The 25,887-nt window shown below is 47.5% G+C and overlaps 1 protein-coding gene across 19 annotated transcripts in view; it reads left to right on the top strand.

Annotated features, from left to right (window-relative positions):
* Nucleotides 1-25,887, top strand: part of CACNA1B (calcium voltage-gated channel subunit alpha1 B) — a 310,494-nt gene that overhangs the window by 77,493 nt on the left and 207,114 nt on the right. For all 19 annotated transcript variants that reach the window (XM_030507166.1, XM_030507165.1, XM_030507161.1 and 16 more), the window contains exon 4: nt 24,646-24,737. In XM_030507166.1, coding sequence (XP_030363026.1) covers nt 24,646-24,737 — 92 coding nt within the window. The remainder of the gene's footprint in view (nt 1-24,645; nt 24,738-25,887) is intronic.

The raw sequence follows: 25,887 nt of genomic DNA, 5'->3' as shown, positions 1-25,887 counted from the left end.
ATTGCCTGCCTCCATCCTCGCCTGGCTGATGGGCTGGGAGAGCAGCTGGCTCCAGCCCCAAGGCAAGGGACAGGCAGGCTCTGCATCTCCACTGCATCACACCTGAAAGCCATTTCAGTTCCCAGCTCCTTCTGCAGGGAACAAACTTGCCTCTGCATGTCAGGAGGTTGAGCGATACAGGAGCTCTCAAAGGGTCAGCGTGAAATAAGCCCAAAATGATCTCTGGCTCTGCTGGAGGAGTATATCTTTGGGGTGGTGATTGGGTATAGATGACCTGGGAAGGGGATGAGGTTTGAGTAATTCTTATTTGCTGTCTGCTGTTTTGTCTGAAACACAAAACCTGAGCCTGAATGAAAAGCGTGAGTTTCTAGGGCTGGAGCTGAGCAGTGGGGGCTGTTTAAGCAGTGTGTGGGGAGACAGATGTTTTGAAGGTGTAATCTGCTGTTATACCAAATGATACAGCTGCAAGAAAACACATTACATTTTTTTATTTCTTCATTTATTTATTTTTTAAGCTTTTGGAGTGATACACTTGTGTGCTTCAGTGTGCTTCTGCAGGATGCACCTTCTAGCTATCTATCTCCAGTGTTGTTGCTGGTGAGAGGAATGAAGGAATGATCTTTCCCCAGTCTGGGACCAGCTTGGAGATCAGGAGTAGTTTCTGGTTTGGGCAAGCAGAATAGGTTTTGTATCTTGGAGGAACAAAATAAGATCATCTTGTTCTGTTTTAAGACTCTTTTTGACCTGATCTGGTTTGGTGTTTGATCAAATAGTATGTCTGGTAAACAGGAATATAGGTGTCCTGCTGTAGGGGTGAAGCTATAACTGCTTACTTTGATTGCATCCCTGAAGGTTTGAGGGTGTTTACATGAAGTGGAACAGCCCAAGTGAAGAGTCATGACTTGCCCAAGAGCTCCTTGCAGCGTCATGCTCAGAGCTTTCGGAGTCAGGAGAGCAAACTTTTGAGCTAACCTCTTCTTGATTTCAGGGCAGGAACCGAAAGCAGTGTTGCATTTTTCAAGAGCACTCTAATCATCAGGCTGCTGGGCATTTTGAATCCCTTCTGGTGGAGTAGCTCTTCTACTCTACAGAAACAGCAGAAGCAGCTGTTAAAGCAGGAGCATGGAGGATCCCTCAGTGGATGCTTCAAGCACCCATGCTGGGGTTGGCCAACTGCCTTCCGCTTCCTGCCCAGGTTCATCTGTACTGAGTGAAGCAGCTTCGAGAAGAGGCATTAAGAACCACTCAGCCCTGCTCTCATGTCCTAGGAACTAGGACCCTGTTTTGGCAGATGTGAACCCAGATCTGCTTGCTGGGACACACGCACATATGGCCTCCTGTGAGCTGAACAAATATACCAACACTGAGATCTTGGCAGGGAGAGTCGTGTCATCAGCACTTTGTCCTTCTCTGGTGTGGTTCTGAATTTGGCCTCCCTCTTCCCAATCCCATTTTTTTTTTCCAGCACCAAAATATCTGACGTGGGAGTCAGCAAACACAACTGAACCTAACTGGGAAGTTACTAGGGGCACATTCCTCTAGGTCAAGGTACTCCAAAACCAACTACCCACATCTGCTGAAGGCTTGTTCTACACGTTTTCTCTATTAAAACACTAGCTTCTGATGAATTGCAGCCACAAAACAGGTGAGAGGAACCAGGTCCATGAAGAACAAGTGAAATTGAATGGAGGAGGTGTGGTTAGTAACTCCTAAACCACGATTTCCTCTTTTTGGAGCTGTTGCTGCCCCCAGGAGGAGCAGAACCACCAGTATGGACTTACTGCCTGGGTGGTGAAAGGCCTGGGTTTTGGGAGAGATGGAGCAACTTTGCAGACTGATGCCATCACTTTGGCCATGGGGAAACTTAGGTAAGACCAGCTTCTAACCTGGGTTGCAGCAAGGGTATCTTGCTCAGGTATCTGTTATCTTGGAGCCCTGGCCACCATGGTACAGCTCACCTGGCTGTAAAGGCCCAGGCATGGGCTGGCACAGGGGTGGACTGAGCAGTCCAGGGGCTTCAAGGCATCCCTCTGGGCCTGAATTCTGGAGTTTTGTCTTCCTATTTTCCATTTCTGTTGAGCAATTGGAGGAGAACAAGCTCCAGCATACTTGGTGACCCCTCGGTACTCTTATTGTATTTTTCTCCCAAGATGTGAAAATAAGATTTGTTGCTCCATTTTACTGTTTTGATATACATATATTTTAAAGCTCATTTATGCTGACATATGGAGAATTACTGAAGTTAAAACACCATTTTGAACCACCTAATTTAGCAAACACCAAAAGGAAATGTTTGATTACTCCTTCAGCTCTTCATTTTTCCTGGCTGAGGCTATTTACTGTGTTCAGCCCAAATTAGCCAACACTTCTGGTTTTACTCCACATGCATTTTCCTTTGATAAAGTATTTTCCAGAAGGAGTTTGCTCAGCTCTCTTCCATTCCCAGTGTTTATAATGAGAATGAGAATATTATTTCTCATCCTCTGAGGGTGTTGAATGGGAAACTCATGTTATTTAGGATGCACACCAGTGCTTTTGTAAGGGAAACTGTGTGTGGATTGAAGATGCTGTGATATATTGTGTACAGACTTTATTTTCCTCGAGTGATAGCTGTGTTTGCACACAAGATGGGAATTTCACATGTGTGTGTGCCCCAAATGGCTGTTTGCTGGAGGGAGATCTTTCTGGGGGTCTGGATATCAGTAGCCAACTCTTAATATTCCCTTGGGCAGCTGTAGAAGATTAGTTTCTCCTGTTGCTAATATTGAGACTAAACCTTATGACGTTACCTTATGTGTGTTTAAATTTTTATTAGGGTAATTACTGTAGAATAATTGGGAGCCTTGTTCTGGTTTGACCTGTATCAATTAATTAGTTTCTTCCCCTCAGTGTAAGAGGATGGTGCTCTCCACCATCTGAGGTATAGTGTTTAAAAGTGCATTTTCCACTCCTTCTGCCGTGCTGCTGTGATTTAGAAGGAGAGAGGGGCCCTCTCTCCTTATGGATGGCTTTAATTGAAATCCACTTACCACACAAATGCTTGAAATCTCCAAAGACACTAGCAGTTAGTAGCCTTTGTGTTGATTTTATACATGTGTGTGTGCATATATATATATACACACATATATATATACACACCTTGCACCAGTATATATATGGTGAGGCGCTGGCACAGGGTGCCCAGAGAAGCTGTGGCTGCCCCATCCCTGGCAGTGTTCAAGGCCAGGTTGGACACAGGGGCTTGGAGCAACCTGCTCTAGTGGAAGGTGTCCCTGCCCGTGGCAGGGGGTTGGAACTGGGTGAGCTTTAAAGTCTCTTCCAATATAAACCAGTCTGGGATTCTGTGATTGTCCCATGTTGGAGGGGTAAAAGGCTCTGCGTAAGCCAAAAGAGATCCCTTGTGCTGCCTGCAGTGCTTGTGCTCCCTGTGCAGGCAGGTCTCCTGCCTGATGGGAGCATGAAGCCAGTTTCAGTGCCTCAGCCTGTTCGTCCTCTGAGGCTCCCCAGGAGCAGCACAACCTTGCAGACGTGGCTGGTCCTCAGTGACTTCTTGCTGGGGGAGAAGAGAAGGACAGGGTAAAGCTCTAATTATAAAGCTGCTCCTGACAGATATTTCATGCGCCTAATTGCTGACACAGGCTGGCCTGGGATGTTTTTCTCTCTCCTTTCCTGCTTAAATAAATAAGTAAAAGCAGGTTAAAGGATGCTCATGTTTCAGAGCAAGTTGTGTGGCAGATGAGGGGGGAGATTTCCACAAGTGCTTTTGGCCTGATCTTTCCATAGCTGCACTGAAAACCACAGAGTCAGAGGGGCAGGGATTTATTGACTGGCAAAGTTGGCACAAGGCAGCTTGAATTTTGAAGGCACAATTTGACTTCATCTTCCCAGCCCAGGGAAGACAGGAAAGCCTACAGATGAGTCAATTATCTGGGCTGCAGGCAAAGGCAGGCTGAGCTGTGGAGGAGGATTTGCTGACCTTGCACCCTACTGAGAGGCTGGATATTGTGAAGGAAGACGATCCGTCATTGAGGTGGGGAGCATGGAAAAGTGCTGCCGTGGCTCAACCTGGCCGAAGGCGAGCATCTTGCAGGGATAGTGATGGGAGACGAGAGCCTGTCCTAGAAGAGATGGCCCAGCATGTGGCTGCCACTTGTTTGCTCTTCCAAAATTGCTTGTGGTGTGGTTGTGGTGGAGGTGCTGAAACTGGCTGTGCTGCAGGGGAGGCACTGGCTCCCTTGTGGTTTTTGCCTAGGCATTGAGCTGGAGGATAAGGATTCTCATAGAAGTAATTTAATACATTCATTTTTAATTTGATGCAGTCTCATCAGCTCCATAGCCCTGGGCCTTTCAAGTGTCTGGTGCTGGTGTCAGTGTGGAGCTTGATGAGATAGTACCAGTGGGGAGGCTGGAGCTGGCAGTGTCACACTCCCCATGCGCAGCTCCTGATGAGCCCAGGGGGTCTGCATTGCCCAGATGAGAATCAGGTAAATTCTGCTCTTCTGCCATTCCCATGCTGCTGCTGGTGCCCCCTTTGAAATTATGAGTGGCACAGAGCTCCCGGATAAATGAAGGATTAAAGATATTTCTGTAAGCACATGGGACTCTCTAAACAGCCACATTTGCAAGCAGAGCTGAGCAGCGAGGGCAGGTGGAGGCAACACTGTCAATTGCACAACTGATTTTAGATGCCTTTTCTTCTTCCTCTCCGCTTCATCCAGGTTCATCCAGCTGCATCCAGCAACTACCTGGGGAGAGCTGTTTACAGGCTGAAAGTTTTAAACCTCATAAAGCACAACCTCCAGCCAAACACCCTTTCCCAGTTGCCCCATCTCTATGTGCAGCCGGTGGCAGGCTCCTTCCCAGGCAGTTTTTGGAATGAGCTGGCTGGGTTTTGGGAAGCGCATCCTGCAAAGCTGTAAGAGGCTGTTGTTGGAGACGTGTGCTGTCAGGGGATGCTGCTGGAAGGGCAGGTGTGGGATGCAGCAGGCACTTACTTCCTGCTGCGTCCTCCTGCAATGCGTTCCTCCATCCCTCTGCCCTGGTGATGCTGCTTGAAACCTGCAGCTTTTACGTAGGGAGTGGAAACTCGCCCAAATATCACCTCGTTGTATCAGGCATCCTCAGGAGGGTCATCAGCGCACTGGAGGCTGTTACAAGCTGTTTGGGATGGGTGCTATGTCCTTGAAGGAGTTGGGAGGAGTGGTGCCAAGATCTGATGCTGTGTGGGGACTCTGCACATCACTGTGAAGATGTAGAGACAAGCAGTCTGAGGTGCTGTGCTGCAATGTATAATAGCTCAAGGGCACAATTAAACCCCATGTTGCTGGGTAGGTCATGAGTGCTATTGAGTGGGACGAGGCAGGGATAACTCTACTGCCAGGGATAACTCTGCTGCTGGTGCCCAGTAAAGCAGTGGTGGAGGTGTAGGCCAATATCTATGCTGGTTCTTCTGTGGCATCTGGAGATGTTTGGGTGCTGGATGGTTTCTGAGGGCTGAGACCAAAACCTAGGATAGTTTCCTAGTTTTATCCTAGGAATGAGGATAGTTCCATCTTAAAATGGCAAGCCCTGGAAGAGGGGAAGAATTGCCCACAGACACCAAATTTTCAATCCTGTCAAAATTAGTGCAAATTTTGACTTTGAGGAAACTCAGCTGAAATGTGTTTTCAGTTTTGGCTTTTTTAGATACTTTTCCAAGTCACTAGAGCATCACTTATCGTTAAGGGAGAAAAACATTCTCTTCCGCAATGGCATGAGACAAACAGCACAAGCCGCTGTGCTGATGGGAACACATCCTTCTGGGAGCTTTTGCAAAGTGCTGTCCTACCTCTCAATTTAGAAAGAGGGAAGAAACTCTGGTGGCAATAATGGAGAGGACATCAGATGGTCAGTTATGCATTGGTAAAGACAGTAATTTTTCAAAATGTTCCCCTAAAGATTGTAATTAGTAAAATTAAGTGTCTCAAATGGTAATTTCATTCTACTCAGTAATAGTGCAGAGCACAAAACTCCCTCTATGAAACAATGCACCCAATGTATTTAAGCCAACATCTTCGTGTTGGGATCTGTACAATGTGTGCTTGGTTAAAATTATATTTAGCTCATGCAATTATGGATAATTTATTGTCTGGGGTAGAAGAGCCCTCAAGTTTCTTCCATGCTTAGAAACACAAGTGAGGATGGCTCATAGACCAAAAGCAGCTTTGGTCCCAATTCACACAGAGACTATTTGGGTGGAGTTGAATGTGGGTGACACTGGGGACACCAAAGTCCTTCTCCTGCTCTGTGCCTCAGTTTCCCTTTCCATTCGTAACCTGCCACCTACAGCCAGCAGCACAGTGAGCTGCTTTGGTGATGATGGGATGGTGCTTTCCTTATTGTGTTAATCACTGGGGTCAACAAGTGCTATGTCTTTATTTTAACATCCCCTTAGCCCTCCTGATGTTTTGGAAACAGTCAGAAAAAGCAGGATCCATGGGGCAGGTGCCTTGAAGCAAATATGTATTTGAGAGCATGCTGCTGTGATTTGGGGTGCTTATGTCGATAGCTGAAAGGCTGAAGGTGCTCTGGGACCAGCTCTGTGGTGAGGCATGGGCATCATCAACAGCCAGGAGCTCTGGTCTGCTCCTGCTCAGAGCTCCCCCGCTCCTTTCTTCTTTTGAAGAAGAGGCAGGAGGCTCCCCTGCTTCTTTCTTCCTTTTACTTCTTAAGCAGCCTTGATCTGCTGCTTCTCACGTGCTGAACAGACAATTAGCTTCTACATTTCCCAGTGAATTAGTGGTGGCTGATCCTGTCACTGCAAACATTAGCTGGAAACTTCGTTACAGAAAGAAAGCACAAAGTCGGGTGGCAAAGAAGATAATTGCCTTTCTAATATAATTATGGCTGGGCTGGTGAGCTTTTTATCTCAATCCATATTCTCCTGGTGGTAATACAATAACAGGGAAGGATTAAAATCTGCTGGGTTATCACTCGCCTATGGCAGCCAGAGCCATTTTCTCCCCACAGTGAGAGGAGTCTGTTAGAGAAGATTTCAGGTTAAACAACGGGGAAAGAGGATGATTTTGGAAGAGGAAGGAAAAGGGGGAGAAACCCTTTGTGCTGCTTAAGCAGCCTGAGGGGAGATGCACCATCGTGTGTGTGAGTTTGTGTTCAGAGATAGTCCTGTCCACGGCTGAGCTGCCATGGTCTGATGTGAATTGAGCTGTGGATTTGGAGCACAGAGAAGGTCCAATCTGATTGATGTGTACAGGAGGCAATTTCACCGTTGGGGCTGTTGTGTGTCCTGGTCTGTCAGTGCTCTTCTTTGAGCAGTCCTTTCTGTCACTGTGGAGATGCAGGGATGGGAATGACAGGTTCCTGCTTGGATGGGGAGGATGCAAAATCCATGTCAGAGCAGCAAAACAGAAGGAAGAGCTCCCTGTTCCCCTGCCCAGCCACGTGACAGCACCTTATTTAGTGTTTGGGAAATAGCCTGGGGTTATGGGCTTGGGTCTGAGCTGGTCTTTGTGGTGCTCACTGTGTTGAGGCATGGGACTTCACTGTATCTTCATTTCCCAGCTGGTGAGACCAAGGGAATCTGTTTTCTGTGCTGCTTTTCTATTGCTGCCTTCCCCAGGCTTTCAAAAGACAAATCTACACCCCTGAGACCTCCCTGGGGCACTGTGCTCGCCTCCCCATCCTGATGCCACCAACTATGGGATGCATGGCAGGGATCCGTATCAGCCTCCTGCTCCCAGCCCTCTGCCCTTAGCTGAACCCATACCTAGGGCTGATGCTATAGAAGACAGCTCCTGGTCCTGTCCCACCAGGAAAGCCTCCTTGCTGTTTCATTCTGAGCAACAGTGGTGCTATCACCTCTGCCCTGCTCTCCCTGGCAGGGAGAGGGGAAGAGTTGGTCTGGACAGCTGATGGAATTATAAACCACTGAAAAGGTCAGAGTGATACCGATTGCTGTCATCTTTCACAGAACATAAGAGGCATTAAAATTCTGCTGTCTCATTCATGTAACAAGGGAGAAAATTGTAATGAGAGGGAAATGAAAAGGGGAAAAAAGTCTTCCTTCCTACAGCTGGGTCAGGGAAATGGGAACTGTGCAGGTTCAGCTCCTGTACTTGGCTGTGACTTCAAGGGGTTGGATGTAGCTGTGTGTGCAGGTCCAGCCACATTTCTGCATAGAGTTGTTCAAAATCTTGCTCCAGCGACACTCACTGATGTAATGAATTTGGTGGTCTCAGCTCTCTCCTTGTTTTGGGTTCACCACTTTGGTCATTGGCAGAGGTTGTGTACAAAATCCGGGAGGTGTTGGGGATAGGGAGACATCAATCTTGGAAGGTCAGTTTGATATGATTTAAGCTGGAAAAACAGGATGTGAGGATGAGTTTCTGGCTCAGGCAGAGGTGTTGAGGACTGGGATAGAAATGGCCAGGATACATGTATGTTCAATGTTGCTTGCCCCCACTGTTGCATTCACTCCCCATCTTAATCTGATGGTGCAAAGCCCACCTTGAATCTCTGCTCTTTCTCAGCAATCTGTGTTTGTGTCTGACTGAGCTTTCCTGCCATCACCACCATACCATGCCAGGCTAGTGGAGCTCTGGGGCCCCAACACAAGAAGGATGTGGAGCTGTGGGAGCGAGGCCAGAGGAGGCCACGGAGATGCTGCGAGGGCTGGAGCAGCTCTGCTCTGGAGCCAGGCTGAGAGAGCTGGGCTGGGGCAGCCTGGAGAAGAGAAGGCTCCTGAAGGGGAGACCTTAGAGCAGCTCCAGTGCCTAAAGGGGCTCCAGGAAACCTGGAGAGGGGCTTTGGACAAGAGCCTGTAGGGACAGGCCAAGGGGAATGGCTTTAACCTGCCAGAGGGGAGATTGAGATGAGCTCTTAGGCAGAAGTTCTTCCCTGTGAGGGTGCTGAGGCGCTGGCACAGGGTGCCCAGAGAAGCTGTGGCTGCCCCATCCCTGGCAGTGTTCAAGGCCAGGTTGGACACAGGGGCTTGGAGCAACCTGCTCTAGTGGAAGGTGTCCCTGCCCGTGGCAGGGGGTTGAAACTGGATGAGTTTTAAGGTCCCTTCCAACACAAACCAGTTTGGGATTCTACTGGGGAATCTGACAACAAAAGAAAAGGGCCAACATAAATCCGTGCTTCTCCATGAGTTGCAGGAAACCAAAGGAGTTACCTTGCCTGCCAAAAATGTGGTTTACTAAAGACTGCTGTGACAAGCAACACACTTGTATAAATATCAAAGTGCAACCAGCCATCTGAGCCATCAGCAGCTGAAGGGGTGAGCGGGATTCCCTGAGCCATCGAGCTGGGGACGAGCACCGATGGCACATATGGGCATCTCATGGCGTGATCTGCTGCCCCAGCTCTCCTACATGGCTCTGAAGGTGAGGGAAATGCAGCCAAAGAACTGTTTCCATGTCAAATACTCAGACCCCACTCTATAGCCTATGGGAAGGGAGTATGAGCTAACTTGGGGTGAGGGCAGCCAGGCTTGAAGGAAAGCTGCCTGGAAATCCAGATTTTTCCCTAGTGAGAAATAGTGGAGGAAAACTCCTGGTTCCAGAAGTTTTTGTTTCAAAAGGTAGCTTCCCTGGGAGGTTTCAACCTGATTTGAAGTGGAAATGCCTGCTTTCAGCCAAGCTTTACAGTATCATTGCAGTTAATTCCAACCAAATAAAAATAAAATCTCAAGTCATATTTGAAGTCAAAATGAAACCAAAAAGTTTCGTAATTTCCCACTGGAAAACTGAAAATCATGTTTCCCTGAAAACAAACATTTTTTGGTGGAAAAAAGGCATTCTTCAGCACAAAAAACCCCATTCTTTTGCTGAGTGCTTTTTCTAAGAACTAGCAGTACTTCTTGATTTGCTTCAGTTATTGCCACTAAGATGCCCTCTATTTGCATTTTGTCAGGGCTGCTCTTAATGTAGCAGTTACAGAATGCAGTGTTTTGTGCTTTCTTCTGCTGTTTCTCTTAATTGAGGTAGTGCTTAGTGCTCTCAAACATGATGGCAATGGCCTTGTGCTGAGTGCTGCGGAGCTGTTGGCAGAGTCTGGCCTGAGCTATGGACTGGTCCAGTGAAGCTGGGGAAAGCAGAATGGAAACAGGAAGAAAGCAGAGCAAGTTGCTAAAGGTCCCCAGACAAGCTGGGGCACTGATGGAAGGAGGACTTAAACTTTGTTTAGGTGCTTTTCCCTGTTGGTGTCTCCACAGACCTCGGTGTCTGGGTGCATTTCATTCCCAGCCCTCTGTCAGCATCCCAGTGCCCTGTGTTGAGGATTGATGGAGAAATTACCAAATGAAGTTGTCACCTGTGTCCTGTAGGAAGATGGACTTGGTGGTGGTGAGGATGGGACAAAGCCTGGTTCCTGCCCAGTGCCACCTCACAGCAGCAGCCCATGCCTGGAGCTGCCACGTGCACGTCTGGAGCTGTTTCCCTCTGCCATTCCCAGGGCTACTAGAGGAAGGAATCACTCGGGATACCAAACTGGAGGGAAGGAGATGACTAAGCAAATGTCAGAAACGCTTACTCTGGAAACCACGCTGCATCTCCCTGCACCTTCCCTGGTCAGAGCTTAATGCTGTCTAGACGATGGGCTGCTCTCTGCAAACTCAACATAATGCCAATAGACTGAGAGAATGCCCAGACGTCCTTCCCTGGTGGGTGCGGCCCCAGCACTGCCTTTCTGCGGCTTTTTTCTGCCTGGAGAGCACCAAGTTGGGTGATAAAATGGAGCGGGGTGTCACGGCTAGGGAAGGAACTGAATGTGCAGGGACTGAAGCTGGGTACTACCAGCTCCTTAAGATTTAAACCAAGCAAAATGTGAAGCATCTCCTTCTTAAAAAACACAGCTTAAGCAGGAGGGGTATATTATAAAGCGAAAACAGCAGCATGGACTGAAACAGTGACTTGTCTTGCTCTCTTAATGATTAAATTTGTCAGGTCTTTCAGCCATTCTTGCTGCTACTTGTTGAACCTGACCCATGCATCTTGGACAGCAGAGATTGCCAGAACTCCTTTTGGTTTCTTTCCTCTGCTTATGCTTTTCTCCATTGCTATAGAGGCAAGCCCGAAATGATTTAGCTCCTAACGAATCGCTTAACTCTGGTGCTGAAAAGCTAGGGGGGTTTTCTGGACCATTTCACAGCAATAGGCTGCATCAACAAAAAGCATCTGATGCTGTTGGCCTACATCCCAAAGCCCTCAGTGCTATATTCTCCTTGTCAGAAAGCTGCTGTGAACCATGGGATACTTCTCTCCTGCAGCTGTCTAGGAAATTCCACACGGATCTTTCTCCTGCCCAGTAACGCAGGTCTGCCTTTTCAAAAGGAAAACTTGCTGCAGCAGATCAGTGGTGCCAATGAACAGTATCCTCTGGTGGATGCTGCTGTCTGCCCGGATTTCAGATGGCTCCAGCCCACAGACAAACTTGCCTGCCTGGTCACGGGAGTGAAATGAAGCTCTGAAACCCATGACTGATGCAAGTGCAACGTCCCCTGGAAATCTGCAGCTTCCATCTCTGTTCATCCAGCTTGGAACTGCCCGATAGGCCCAAAGGGACTGCTTTGGAAATTTGGGAAACACAATCATTGCTGCTTGCTGGGACCTGGTATGTCAGGTTTTTAGCCCAGAGCATGTATTTCTCAATGGCTGGACTATACAGCCCAGAAACATTGAGTTTAGGATGAAAATGCTGACAGACTTGTATCTGCAGTGATTCCAACATTCTTAACAGCCCAGTGGAGAGCAAAAGCCTCTGTTATCTGAATTACGAATTAATCTAAGTATGTGTGCCTATCCTGTTATAAGGATGTCGCTTCCCTGCACCAGTGACATTGCTCTGCCCCTGAGGTCCCACACACACTGCTCTGTGGGGCCTGGAGGCACTGCCTGCTCCCATTGCTGACTGTGCATCTATGTGCTCGTGTTAGTTTTGGGAAGGGGATTATCATGCCTGGTAGATGAAAAAGGATGGGCAAAATGGGGGAAGAGTGGGCAGCTGCAGTGTGGATGGTGGAGAAGAAGGAAAGCAGGATGGGCAAACCAGTGTTCAGAAAGTGCATGATCATGGGCATGTATTGAATTGGTGTTGAGGTGATCCTTGTAGTCATTGAACGTTGCCTCCTAAGCATGCAGCAGCTATGCTGTGTTCTCTGAGCATCTTGATTCCCAGCCCATATGTACCCGGGTGCACCTAGCTAATTTGAATTCATAGGCAACAAGTTGTTTCTCAAATTCTTTTTATCCCAGGACCTCAGTGTTTTTTGACTCCTGTGTAAAGTAGCTGAGCGCTACTGTTCTCTTACAGTCATGTCCTGCAGAGGGGAAATTCAAGTCCTCTTGTTGCAGATCTTCCAGCCTGCTGCATGGTGCTGTAGCTGCAACTGGATCCCTGTTTCCCCAGCTTTGTTAGGATGACTTTGAGTCACAGGAACAATTTAATAAAAAGACTTATTCAAACAGTTGAACTGGTATGGGCTCAGTCTGAGCAGGAATCCTAGCCTGGTTTGTGTTGGAAGGGACCTTAAAGCTCCTCCAGTTCCAACCCCCTGCCATGGAGCAACCTTCCACTAGAGCAGGTTGCTCCAAGCCCCTGTGTCCAACCTGGCCTTGAACACTGCCAGGGATGGGGCAGCCACAGCTTCTCTGGGAAAAGTCTGTGCCAGCGCCTCAGCACCCTCACAGGGAAGAACTTCTGCCTAAGAGCTCATCTCAATCTCCCCTCTGGCAGGTTAAAGCCATTCCCCTTGTCCTGTCCCTACAGACCCTTGTAAAATGTCCTTCGCGAGATTTCCTGGAGACCCTCTAGGTGTTTGGGTGATGGCATCTTGGTTCTAGCCACTGAGTGCAGCTAGAAGAAAGTTTATAATGCAACCTTGAAGTTTCTGTTAAGTCTCCTGGGATGGTCTTGTGCACAGGCAGACCTCTGATGGTGTGGAGGCATTGCTGAGATGTATTGCATCATGGTGCCACTATGCTCAGCAGAAACAGCTCTTGGAAGCTGCTGTGCTGCAACCAGCACTCACCTGGGCCTGCTCTGAACCTTGTCAGCTGCAGAACTTGAGCTTCATCTATACAAAATAAGGGGAAAGATGAGGTTTAATTGTCACACTCATGATATACCGTTTCCTAAGCATAGGAACTGATATAGCTAAGTTATCCTAAAAAACAAAAGGGGGAAGTTTACAGTTTCTGTTTTCAGTATGGAAGGAATAAATTCTGACTTTCTCACGTCCACAGCCCAGCTTGCAATAGGTTTAGAGCACGGTACAGATGGCTGTGCAATTATTGCCAACATCTCATTATATTAGATAAGGCCCTGGGTTTATTTAGCAGAAGCAGATGGAGGGAATACACAATATTTTAGATGTCTTGGCAAACTGTGTTTTCCTTAGAACAACATTGCATGTTTGCTGTGAGAGTTCTAGCCAAAAAAAATATAAGAAATTCTAAGAAAGAGGGAGTAAGATATCTTTCTGGAGTGACAATGAGGAGTGCATGAAATAAGAGATATTACATTGCAAGTCTTATGATATCTGGTGACTTATATTAATCCCTGTGACAAGAGAAGTGTTTCAGCTTTTATCTGGAAGTGTGTATCTTTGTGTTTCATAGACTAAAGCTTGAAAATATGACCCCGGCTGCCTAGAAAAGCTGAGGAATCACAGGACAAATAGAGAGCCCTGATATGTTTCAGAAAGGAAAAAGGTCTCGTGTCTTTTAATTGAGTCTTGTTGATTTTGGGGCTGCTTATTTTGTGTGCCCACTGATAATGCTGCATCTCTGAGCAAAGGACACTTGCTGCAGGTGGAGAAACGTTGGGGTTTGGGGTCATTTGAGCATTTTGAAGAGTCCTGTAACTATGTGTAGCATTGGCTGGGAACCAATTCCCTGGCCAGCCTCTATCCGAAGAGAAGAAACCTGATAGAGCAGGCGCAGGAGTGAGGGTCTTTCGCTGCGCAGAGAGACTGTGGCTCTTCCCTCTGTGAGGATGTACCAAAGGAGTGGTGGGTGCTTGTGCACCCGCTAACCACCTTTGATGCTGCTTTGGTATATTGGGTTTTACCGCCTCCACAGTATGCAAGTGGCACCATGAACTGAGTGTCACTCCTTGGATGTAGCATGACTCCCCATGTTCTTGTGCTGGGAGGGTGAACACAATGAGTAGAAGGCAGGAACAGAGGTGCAATGACATGATTATGGCAGCAGAAATCTGTTGATTGCCAGTATTTTGCTACATTGTAGGAAAACCCAGGAACACTTGACATCCTTGCTAAAGCTTATAGCTAGGATGGCTTGGTTCAGTTTGTGGGTGTTTTTGGGTCTCAAGTTGGTAAAGTGCACAAGTACATCCAGGTGTGGATGATGCTGATGATCCATTTTTGTCATCTATTTGGCTGTGCCAGTGAGACTTGGCTGGCTGAGTGCTGGGGAGTGAACACAAAAACCGCAAATGTGGCAGCACGAATGAACTAACTCTCCACTCTCTACCTTCCCATTTATTATATGAATGTTCCTGGCTATTGTTTTACAAGCTGTGTTAATCTTTGCACATTATCTGCCCACCTCTAGATCATTACAACAATCTAGAGCAACTTGGTTTAGTGGAAGGTGTCCCTGCCCATGGCAGGGGGTTGGAACTGGGTGATCTTAAGGCCTCTTCCAACCCAAACCATTCTATGATTCTATGTTACAGGATTCAGGAGTGCAGTGGCAAGGTGGGGTGGCTGGACTCAGGGAAGGCCATCCCTCCTAGCACTCCCTCTGGAAGCTAGGGCGTAGTTCAGCTGGTGGCTTGGAAAAACAAAGCCTGCAGTGCAGAAAGGACCAGAAAACAGTAACCTAACAAGAGGTCTTCTTTCCATCCTGACAGATATTTTTCCTCTTTTTTTGCACCATCCCTCACTGGCTGCTGCTCCCACTATCTCTCCAGCAGCATCAGTTCAGGACCCCAGGAGGAGAAGGCTGAGCTCTTTTTCTGAACCGTTTTGCCTTGCTTTTTAAACACCAGTGTAATTTGATAATGATGACATTTTCTGCTTAACTCTTGAACCAACTACTTCTGGGGACTGGCCAAATGCAGAGGCTAATGTGGTTCTGGTTCCACAGAACACAGATTTCATCACCACTCACAGGGTGGTCTGACAAGGAGGCTCTCGTTTCGCAGGTACTATAAGAAAGGAAGGTTGAGATATGCTTTTGGTGGCTTGGACCTCTTGCCTCCTGCAGTGATGTGCTGCCCTGCTAGCCCACCTGGCAGAAAGATAACCCCATTAGCATTCCCACTATCCTCTGTCCGTTGCCCCATTTTGAACCACCAGCTAGTACAAACCAAAGTCATACTCCTTCAGACCTTCTGGCACAGCAGTGAAACATGGTGTCTAGTTTGGGTGGCATTTTTCATGCACACAGCAACTGGGGAGTTGTATTTTTCAGGAAAATGACAGGTTTAAATCAATTCAGAAATATTTGCAGGTTTGACAGGAATTACTTGCACTAAAAGGGAAAACACATTAAAAGTCAGAATACTTAATTTTAGAACTTGACAAATGAAGCAAGCAATCCCTAACGGAGGGTTGTAACTAGATGATTTTTAAGGTCCTTTCCAACCCAAACCATTAGATGATTCCATGATTCATTGCACTCATCTTCCTCCAAGTAAACATACTTGAAACATTTTTGCTCGCCCTGAAATTCCCCTCTCCTCTCCGTTTGCTACTGAGCTAAACCCCCTTATAGCTTGCCCATACCCAGGAGACCATGGGGTGCGCTGTGGGACACCTCTCCAGGAAAGTGCTTTGAGTTCCCAGCTCCTGCTCTGTGCATCCTCTGATGCTGGAAAAAAATTCTGGGATGCCTATTTCCAAGGACAGAAAGCAGCCTCTTCTCTCCTTTGTAATGTTAATGTAGTGAGGCTCAAGGTATGACCTACTTTGCAGCCACAGTGAAGTGCAGGATGGTTTTAACTCCTCCATGCTCAGTTTTCCCAGCATGAGCTCACTAAAATGTTTTGGACATGTGCATTTTCCTGCCAGCTCTCATTGCTTATTGCGAACAAGCCCCCTTTTCTGCTCCATGGTGTGGCATGTTCACATCTCTCTTGCTTAGAAGCAGCAAGGGCTTATTTGAGCAACTGCCTCATAACCAGAATATCTGCCTTTATCCTGGGTAGAAGCCAAGCTCTCAGCTCCCTGCACGCAGCAAAACCTCATTCGTTTTGTTTGAGAGTCACATACTGCTTGGTTGTTGTGTGTCTCGCTGGAGCAGAGGAGTGTCTACAGATGCTCCTCTCCCTGTCTTCTCCCTGGAGCCTGGCTCAGGAATTACAGTCAGGAAAGTAGGTTGCAGGTGGTTTTAGGGGGGGAATTCTGCTCTCGTTTTGCTTCGTCTCCTCCCAGGAATCTCAAGCATTTCTGCCATAAAAGAGGAGGAGAGTTGTGTTCATATCTGGGCAGCTCTGTATGCGGAAGGCTGGTGGCAAATTAAATGCTGACTACAAAAGGCTCTTAAATGTGAGACTAAGGAATGAATTGGCTGTTTGTGCCTCTGAAACAGACCAACCCCATTCTGTTGAATATTGTTGTTCCCTCAGTGTATTTTATTTTGCCTTCTGTTCTCTTCATGTTACAGCTAAAGAGAGGTTTATCCTTCACCATAGCGAGGCTATGTTGATGAATACAGTTGGTTATGAGACAAACATGTTTTTTCTGAGCAAGGGGATCAGCCCAAGTTGCTCTGAATAGGCTTTCCTTAAGGACTGGGACCCAGGACATTGTGTTGTAGACGTGATTTGAAGTGAAGGAGTTGGCTTAGATGTAATATTATAGAATCACAGACTGGTTTGGGTTGGAAGACCATCTAATTCCAACCCCCTGCCATGGGCAGGGATACCTTCCACTAGACCAGGCTGCTCAAAGCAATATGCAGGTATCCAATTAGATGCTTAGGCTTGGTATTGGTCATCCAAAGCAGAGGCAGAGAACTGTTAAGCTGGGCCCTTTCACATGGGAGGGAGTATGGAAGGGTTGGGGAAGTCTCCAGGGTGGAGTGATGGAGCCAACAGATGGACCTGGTAGTGCCATAAATTAAGCTGTGCAATTAGTGTACCAGATTTACTTATCGACTCAGACCTGGTGTCGACTCTGTCTTTGGTAGTCAAGATAAAGCTCACACACCATGAAATCAAACTGAGAGAAAAGGGGCATCCTTCCAACTCTTCCAGTCACTGATTGCATGCAGATTTTGCTGCGGCTGGGAGAAGGAGAGAGCACTGACACCATGTAGCTGCAGTGTGAGCACAAGCCAGGCTTGGGCAATGCTGCTTGCACCCGAGGGGCTGGTTGATGGGCACTCCTTGGCTGGGTGCCTCCACTGACCTGCCCTCAAGTCCCAGGCAAGGAAATCAGCCAGACCATGTCACCAGCCTAACACTGACCAAAGTCTTCAGTGGGCACTATGGAGTGAAGAAAGTGAAAAATACTCATTTTGATTTGCACTGCAGCTGAGGTGCCACTCAGCAGACAGACACCCACTACTAACACTCACCACATCCTTCTATGGCTTTTAGTGCCTGCAGCTGCTGTGGTTTCTCCCTGTGAATCATGCTCATTGGCTTCATCTGCTGCCAAGGCATCGTAATCTGTTGGTGATTGGTATATATGAGGGAATGGGGGCAAGTGATGCCCTTTTGCCAGTTGATAGAGATCATGGTGCCTCCTTCTCCACTGTGGTGTTTGTTTGCTGTTGATGTTCTTATAGTCCTTGGAGGTCAGTACCATGAGGACCTAATATTTCTTCTTGCAATGCTTCCAACAACACCTTATTTCTTGTTCCCCCTCCCTAATCCATAAGGACTTGCCGTTTTCCTCCTGTGGCTCCTCCACCTGCTGCCTGACTCCACTGGAGCTCACCTTGTGCAGGTGGATCTTGCACTCTCCTTCATCCAGGAACGTGGGGTCCAGCCCTCACAGACCTTCACTTGGCCAGGAGCTTCCCTGATAGCAAGCTCTGTCTTGGTGGCCACCTCCACTCGTCACAGGATCTCTTGGATGGGTAGATGGTTCCTGGCCGTTGTGCAGGGCAGACACTGGAGAAGTTGGTGTTTCCAGGTAAAGACCATTGATTCAGAGGCTGGGATGTGCACGATGAGGCCAGCGACTTCTCTGTGGTCATTGGTGTGCTGTTGGTATTCCGGATCCTGGAAAGTCTTGCCAACTGCAGCCAGAAGCATGCTGTGTGCTGATCTGGGGTTAAAACGCTCAGAAAGCAGCAGCAGAGCAGCCTCCCATGGCAAATAACTTCAGGGGGGAAAAAAGAAATGGAGAATATATATTTTTGTAAATTTTTAATGCTCTGTGTATGCTTTTGAAGGGAAAACACCAGATAAAAAGCCCAGCTTCTTAGAATGAATATTATGGGTGGTTTTTTTTTTTTTTGAGAGAAATGAATATTTTTCCATAGAATCTATGATTTCAAAAGAATTATTTCTTTCCATTTAAGTTTTATTGTAAAATTCCCAAGTGTTCTTACAGTGGTGTGGGATCAGAAGGACCTTGCAGGTTTTCTCCTTGGGTTGCCAGCTACCATGAACACCACAACAGTGATCCTGGTGGTGGTGACAGCTCCACAGGGAGTTAGGGACTTTCTTCACCCCCTTGAGTGGGGTGGAGAAATTGGGAAGGATTGGGTGGGCAAGGGTCACAGATAAAGGCAACAGTCAGCCTGCGGGCGGCCCACAGATGATGGGGGAAGTGTCTTTAAACTAGTCAGCCAATATTGATGAAGATCTTAGTTTTATTCATTTTTTCCATTGGTTTCCATTTCCTGGGTGTCACTGGGGCTTGTTGAACATTGTCAGCCTATGCCCAGAGCCAGGCTCTGGGAATGGGGGTGATTTACTGCAGTTTCCTGTGTTGCTGCTTCTGTCAGAGGTTTTGGGATTGATACTACCAAGGTGTCTGCATTAGTTGGTGTTCAATATGCCTGTAGAAAGTGGTGGTTGGTGTTTCTTTTCGTAGGACAGCTGCTGTACAGCTGGCTACCTTTATCTTTTATTTGAGGGAAGGTGTCTGGTGGGTATTTATCCTTTTTCCTAATCCCATTGAAGAGATTGATTTGGTTCTTAGGAATGAATGCTTGGGATAAGGTTTCTGGAAAAAAATCCCTGTTCCCATTTATTTTCTAGGACTAGAATTCGTAATAAATAGTACGGTGACATTAAAAATGCCTGCAATTTATGCCAGCGGTTCCTCCTCTAGCAGGACCTGCCCTGGCACCGGTGTTCTCCAGTGGTGACATCCCCTTGGAAGTGTTAATCATTCTTAGTTATTAATCTTGCTGCTTTTTGCTGTAGCTGTATGTTATGTGCTCACAGGCAGACACACTGAAGCAGCTGGACTTGCAGCCAGATCCAGGTCTCTGCTACATGTCTCATGCTGCCTCTGTTGTGATTTATAGACAGTGATGTCAGGAGACTGGGTGGAAAACGTGTTCCATCACCTGCAGATACATGTGTGTGTTGAGTGTGGCCTCACCAGCTGCTCTTTGCTGAGGCTGGATCCATGGTGTGGTTGCTCCTACAAGCAGAAATATGTATAGAAAACCCTGTATTTTTGATCATTTGTTCTTGGTTCTCACTTGGGACATCCGTGTTTCTGTTCCTCCTCCTCCTCTTCCTGCCTTGGGGAGATACAAAGCACCTCTGTCACCTGCTCCAAAAGAGATCATCTGGAAGAGCTGAAATGAATCCTTATAACAGTCTTAAAATACCTAAAGGGGCCAACAAGAAACCTGGAGAGGGGCTTTGGACAAGGGCCTGGAGGGACAGGACAAGGGGAATGGCTTTAACCTGCCAGAGGGGAGATTGAGATGAGCTCTGAGGCAGAAGTTCTTCCCTGTGAGGGTGCTGAGGCGCTGGCACAGGGTGCCCAGAGAAGCTGTGGCTGCCCCATCCCTGGCAATGTTCAAGGCCAGGTTGGACACAGGGGCTTGGAGCAACCTGCTCTAGTGGAAGGTGTCCCTGCCTGTGGCAGGGGGTTGGGACTGGATGAGCTTTAAGGTCCCCTCCAACACAAACCAGGCTGTGATTAATACGATTCTGTGAAATCCACAAAAAGGCAATTAAGGTAGGAGGAGGACAAGGTGGGCATGATCTTGAGGAACAGGATTAGCTTTCCCCTCCTCCAGTCCTCAGGATTTGGAGATCTGGGGCTAAGCTTGAATGAGTTTCAAGGCATTTTCTTTGGGCAGGGCTTCAGCAAGGAGCTTTGTTATCGGGTGACTCTGAAAAGTGCGGTGTTGTAAGACAGCATGTGTCTTGCTGAACCACTACACAGAAATCCTGATCTCTGAGGTACTTTAAGAGATGGCTTGCTAATTATTTATGTTAGCATAACGTTCAGGACAAGAACTTTCCTTTCGTTCTTTGCTTTCTTTTATACCCAAAGGAATAAGCTGCTTTTGTAATTCATTCCAGGCTTTGCTAGAAGAAAAGTTATCAAGCATTTAGCATAAATTTGGTCTCTGTCTCTGGAAACAGATGTCAGTCAGATCTTGTTAGTGGAGGTGGTGATACAGAAAGCAGTATTTAACCAAGTTATTGTGAAAGTGAGGAATGACTGCAGTGGTGCTGAGCCACTGCTGGGCTGGCAGGATATGTGCCCAGATCCTCCACAGCAGCATATCATAAAATCACAGACTGGTTTGGGCTGGAAAAGACCTTAAAGCTCATACAGTCCCAATCCCCTGCCACGGGCAGGGACACCTTCCACTAGAGCAGGTTGCTCCAAGCCCCTGTGTCCAACCTGGCCTTGAACACTGCCAGGGATGGGGCAGCCACAGCTTCTCTGGGCACCCTGTGCCAGCGCCTCAGCACCCTCACAGGGAAGAGCTGCTGCCTAAGAGCTCATCTCAATCTCCCCTCTGGCAGGTTAAAGCCATTCCCCTTGGCCTGTCCCTCCAGGCCCTTGTCCAAAGCTCCTCTCCAGGTTTCCTGGAGCCCCTTTAGGCACTGGAGCTGCTCTAAGGTCTCCCCTTCAGGAGCCTTCTCTTCTCCAGGCTGCCCCAGCCCAGCTCTCTCAGCCTGTCTCCAGAGTAGAGCTGCTCCAGCTCTCTATGAAGAAGAATGTTTTAATGGTCAGCTATCTGCTTGTAAAAAGTCAAATTACATGGAAGAACTTATTTGATGAGATTTTCTTGCACTTAAATACTTGAAACACTGTCAAAGGCAACACCCTAAGCTTATCAAATCTGTGTGCCCGTACAAGCTGTTAAGATACACAAAGGGCTGTAGATCAAACCATTTGTTCATCTTTGTGAGGTTATCTCCTAAAATCTTCCCTTTTGCTGGTTTTTTTTACCTTTCGCAGCAGATTTTCAGCATTGGCTCACCCCTCACCTGTGCTTTGTTCCGAGCTGTTTGCTGTGCAGCCAGGGATGCTTTGGTGGGATTGCCAGACCGTGCTTGTCAGCCAGTTCACTTGATCTCTCTATTTCTCTTATTTTTAATGGTCATTTCTAACATGTTGTGACCTAACTCACAGTGGCTGCTGTGAGCTTTCGGCTGGAGTAGGGGAGAAGGTAAACCAGAAAGATTCCACTTAGGCAAATGTCTTTCCCTCACTGGGGCATTCTTCCATGCATGTCTGAATGGTTTAGAGGAATGGACTGCTGAGCAGCTGCAAATTAGCTTTGGTTTTGCAGTGAGAAAAGGCACCATCTCCACCCTGGGACACCTAGGGAAGTTCAGGTTAGATATAAGGAAGTTCTTCCCCATGAGGGTGGTGAGGCACTGGAACAGGTTGCCCAAAGAAGTAGTAAATGCTCCATCCCTGGCATTGTTCAAGGCTGGGTTGAACAGAGCCTTGGGCAATGTGTGAGGCACCCCTGCCCATGGCAGGGGGGTTGGAACTAGATGATCTTAAGGTCCTTTCCAACCCAAACCATTCTGTGATTGTATGATTCTATGAGACGTGTTGGATGTCCACCTGGGTTTTCTCACCTTGTGTCTCATTTACTTGCAAGGCTCAAATTGGAACTTTTAGACCTAGAGCCACCATCTCACCCCTGTGGCCTTTTGTTTCTTCCCCTCAATGTGGCTTTGTTTCGGAGGCAGCTGTGGTTTTTATTCTCTCTAGGCAAAACCTGGCCAGGGCTGTATTGTTTTTCGGGAGTGGCTGATTCATGTGTAGATGTAGCAGTGACAGCTCAGCTGTACAGTCATGGATCGTTTGTACAATTAAGCTGTGATTTGATAGGATCCTTGGACCAGCTCTCCAGCTGTGGGAGATGGTGGGCTGTGCAGGTTAGCAAGAGGATCACAGTGCTGGTGATGTGGCAGTTAATGAAGGATTAGGGGTCTTGGCTTGGGGGGGAGGGTTTGGGATGTTGCGCAGTTGAAGCAGGTTGTTTTTAGCATCAAGCCTATTTAGGAAGACAAGACTGGAGTGAAGATCTCCAGCCACTGGAACATTTACTTGCACCATGGGACTAATTGATGGTGTCCCCCATTTACTCCTATTTTCTCTTTGAATTTAGAAAGAGAAAAATGAAGTACCGAGCACCCCTCAGCTTGCACCAGGAACCAGGGCTCTGCCTGATGACAGCACAAATCCATCTTAGCTCACTGGAGACTAATTGTGCTGTTAGTAGCAACATTCAAGGTGGATGTAGAAGATTATCTTTTGACTTGAAGTGTGTGCTGTTCCCAGACTGCAGAGGTGTATAAGTGAGCAATTAAGTTGTGAGGATGGAGGGAAGGAGGAAGAGGAATGAAATCACTGGCACGGGTGCAGAAGATGGAATTAGAATTCTCTGCATGTGATGGTTCTTGGTTTTAAATGTCTCCTGTTCAAACTGCATCGATAGAACTGGTGTAATGTGAATTTTCTGGTTGTGAAACTGTAGGAACAGATGTCCTACAGAAGAGATCCTCTGCTCCTCAGGTCCTGACTTGCTGCTACCTCTCTTGCCATCCAACATCTCAGCATGCTTTTTTCCTGATCTCCAGCACGTCCTGCTGATGGACTCTGGCCCTTTCTGCACAGCAATGCTGATCCTGCTCTTCCTTGGTCCATGTTTGGCAGCAGTGCTAAGTCAGTCAGTAAGTCAAGGACAGGGTTTTTATCTGAGTGTAGCTGTGAGTGCTCCCTACACAGCCACGTCCTGCACTGCCAAGTTTGCCAGGCATCCTGTGTAATACACATTACAGAGTAAAACTGTACCTCTCCTTTTGAAAAACTCTGATTTCTCTTGTATTTTTTATGGCAACTGCCACTTTGCTGAATGCTCATCAACCAGTTATCAGGAACCAAGAGAAAGGGCTCCTGGGTAGGTGCAGATACATTGTGGGTGCACACTGTGGGTGCTCTGCACTTCTCAAAGCATCTCTCTGCTCCAGTATGGGACACTTGATGTGTTGGGTGCTGAATTCCCATGGAACTACCTGGGATTCATTGCCCAAGCCTGGCATCCTCCCTCTAGCTCTGCCCATGGCAGCTCTGGAATCCTACTTTCCAGCCAGGTTTCCAGGTCTCTCTTGCCGCAGTAGCCCTTGGGGAAGGCTTGGCAAAGCGTCATATTATGGTCAAGGTTGGGTCCCCCAGGCAGTGCTTTCAGCAGTTGTAGTTAACAAAGTGGTGGCATCTCATATGCTGGGTACCAGGTGGTTGGGGCTCGCAGACCCCACTGGTGGGCTGGTTGCTCAGCCACTTCCACCTAGATAGAACAGCCTGTGGACATATCTAGCAAAACCTCATGGCAGTTGCTTATAATCACTTTAAATAGTGCAGTTGATGGGGAGCTGGTGAGAGGCCTTTCGCTGTGGACTGTGTTAGTGGACCTCTGTTTTAAATCAGTAATACCTTTTTTGAAGCAACGTAGGAAGTGCTGTGGTAATTAATGAAGGCAGTTTTGCCTTGTTCTCTCTGGGGTACTGTGCCTGGCAGGGTCTTCACTTCAGGAGTTTCCATCATTGTGACTTGTGTGACAATATTTCCTCCTTTGCTGTGCCCTAGAACAGTGAATCCGTTTCATTTTCTGTGCATAGCACTTACATTTTGAAGAATCGTTCTGTTTTGGGGCTATATTTCTAACCAGAGTTACTGCAGCAGATCAGAGGACACACTTGCTCCCTGCTCTCTGGATATTCTCCTCAAATAAGCTGCTCTGAACAAAAATTGATGTTGCACACACAGAGTAAATTGTGTAACTAGAAACTGCTTCAGATATTAGGAAATGCCAGACATCAGTACTCGAGCGATTTCTGAATTCATTATGGGGAAAAGCTCATTTCTAGCATAACTGAGGGGTTTATTTCCATCTCAGTCTCCTTCTGAAAATGGTGTATTCTTTCCTATAAGCACGGGGTGCTGCTCTTTGACGGCCTGAGCCAGACCTGCTCTCTGTGTATAAATGGCCTCATATCAGGCAGATATTGTGGATTTTTATAGTCTGAGCAAGGCTCAGCAGCTCTGGAAGAGCATGTGAATTGATGGTTTTCGGTGGACACAATCTGCAGTGTGATCACAGGTAGAAAGTTTAAAGCAGCTTGAATGTTTCCTGGTTTTACTCATGACTTATCCATGCTTTGGAAAGAAGAATTTGTATTTAATGTCAATTTTCCCCCTCTCTCCTCTTTTGCAACTAGTATTCTAGCAACTGCTGGGACTGATTTTGACCTGCGGACCCTGCGAGCCGTCCGAGTGTTGCGACCCCTGAAGCTTGTGTCTGGAATTCCAAGTGAGTGTCATGATAATGTCACCTTACAGCCACAGGGGCTCTGTAGCTTTTGGGGTGTTACATGCTTTTCTCAGCAATAATTCCTTCCCCTGCTTCCCCATGGTCTGTGGCTCTTGCCCTTGCTATGTTCTGATTTCCTGCCATCTCATTTTGCATACAGCCAGCTAGTTTCAGCACTGCTCTTCCAAACTCACAGGTGAGCGGCAGGGATTTGTCTTAGGACTCCTTTGCCTTTTGGGGTTGAATTAATTCTCTGGGCTGTGAAGGTCTGAGGCCCAAATTCTGCAGCTTTCAGGCCACTGAGCTTGGATCTTCTGACAGTTTTTACCAGCAGAGTATCTTGCTGGGGATTTTACCCCTTTAATAAGAAAGGCAAAGAGCGGATAGGACTTGGTCTTGCCTACTCAGTGAGCAACTTGATATATTGTACATGTTAACATGCAGGGTCTGAATGCTCCAGTGAGGAGCTGCATCATGCCTTGCTGATGCCCTGAAGCCATCAGAGTCCCAACCCCATTGCTTACTGCCTTTTTATTTGTCACTCTTCACCAGCCACTCTGAGGGTATTTCATTTCTGAATGCGGAACAGAGAGGTTTTTCCCTGCAGCAAGAGCCAGTGCAAGGGAACCGCTGCTCTGTGGGATGCTCTGCTCCTCTCTGCATTAACTCCTTGGCAGCCAGGCTGCCCTCTCTCCTCCATCAGCTCTGCCCCTGCACTGGCTGCTTCAGGACTGAAATGTTGGTGCTGTAGAAATCCAGCAAGGGGTTATGCTTTGCAATAATTGCACCCAGATTTCCTGAACTCAGCACCCTTTTCATGGGCAGGGATTGAATCTGAATTCCCACACAGGATTGGTCCTTGGCTAGCCTTGGGAAAGGGTCATTTATTAACAGGATCTCTAATAAGGAGATCCTTCTGGCTGTTTTTTCATGGACTTTTTGCTTGTGCAAGGTTCTACAGCACTGTGGTAGTGACAGGACACCAGAGAAGTAAGGTGGCCCTTCAGGGGTGTCCCTGTCCTGGTATGGGTTGTGTGTTCCCCCCAGGGTGATGTGCTCTCCCACCCAGTGATACGTCCTGGACCACCACAGCATTTTCCCACGGAGCTCTCCTGTTTTTTAGTGATGCTGTAGAAGCAGCACAAGCATC

The sequence above is a fragment of the Strigops habroptila genome, chromosome 15, assembly GCF_004027225.2.
Source record: "Strigops habroptila isolate Jane chromosome 15, bStrHab1.2.pri, whole genome shotgun sequence".
Classification (NCBI taxonomy): Eukaryota; Metazoa; Chordata; class Aves; order Psittaciformes; family Psittacidae; genus Strigops; species Strigops habroptila.
Note: the sequence above shows the minus strand (reverse complement) of the source record. Positions and strands in the feature narration are given on the sequence as shown.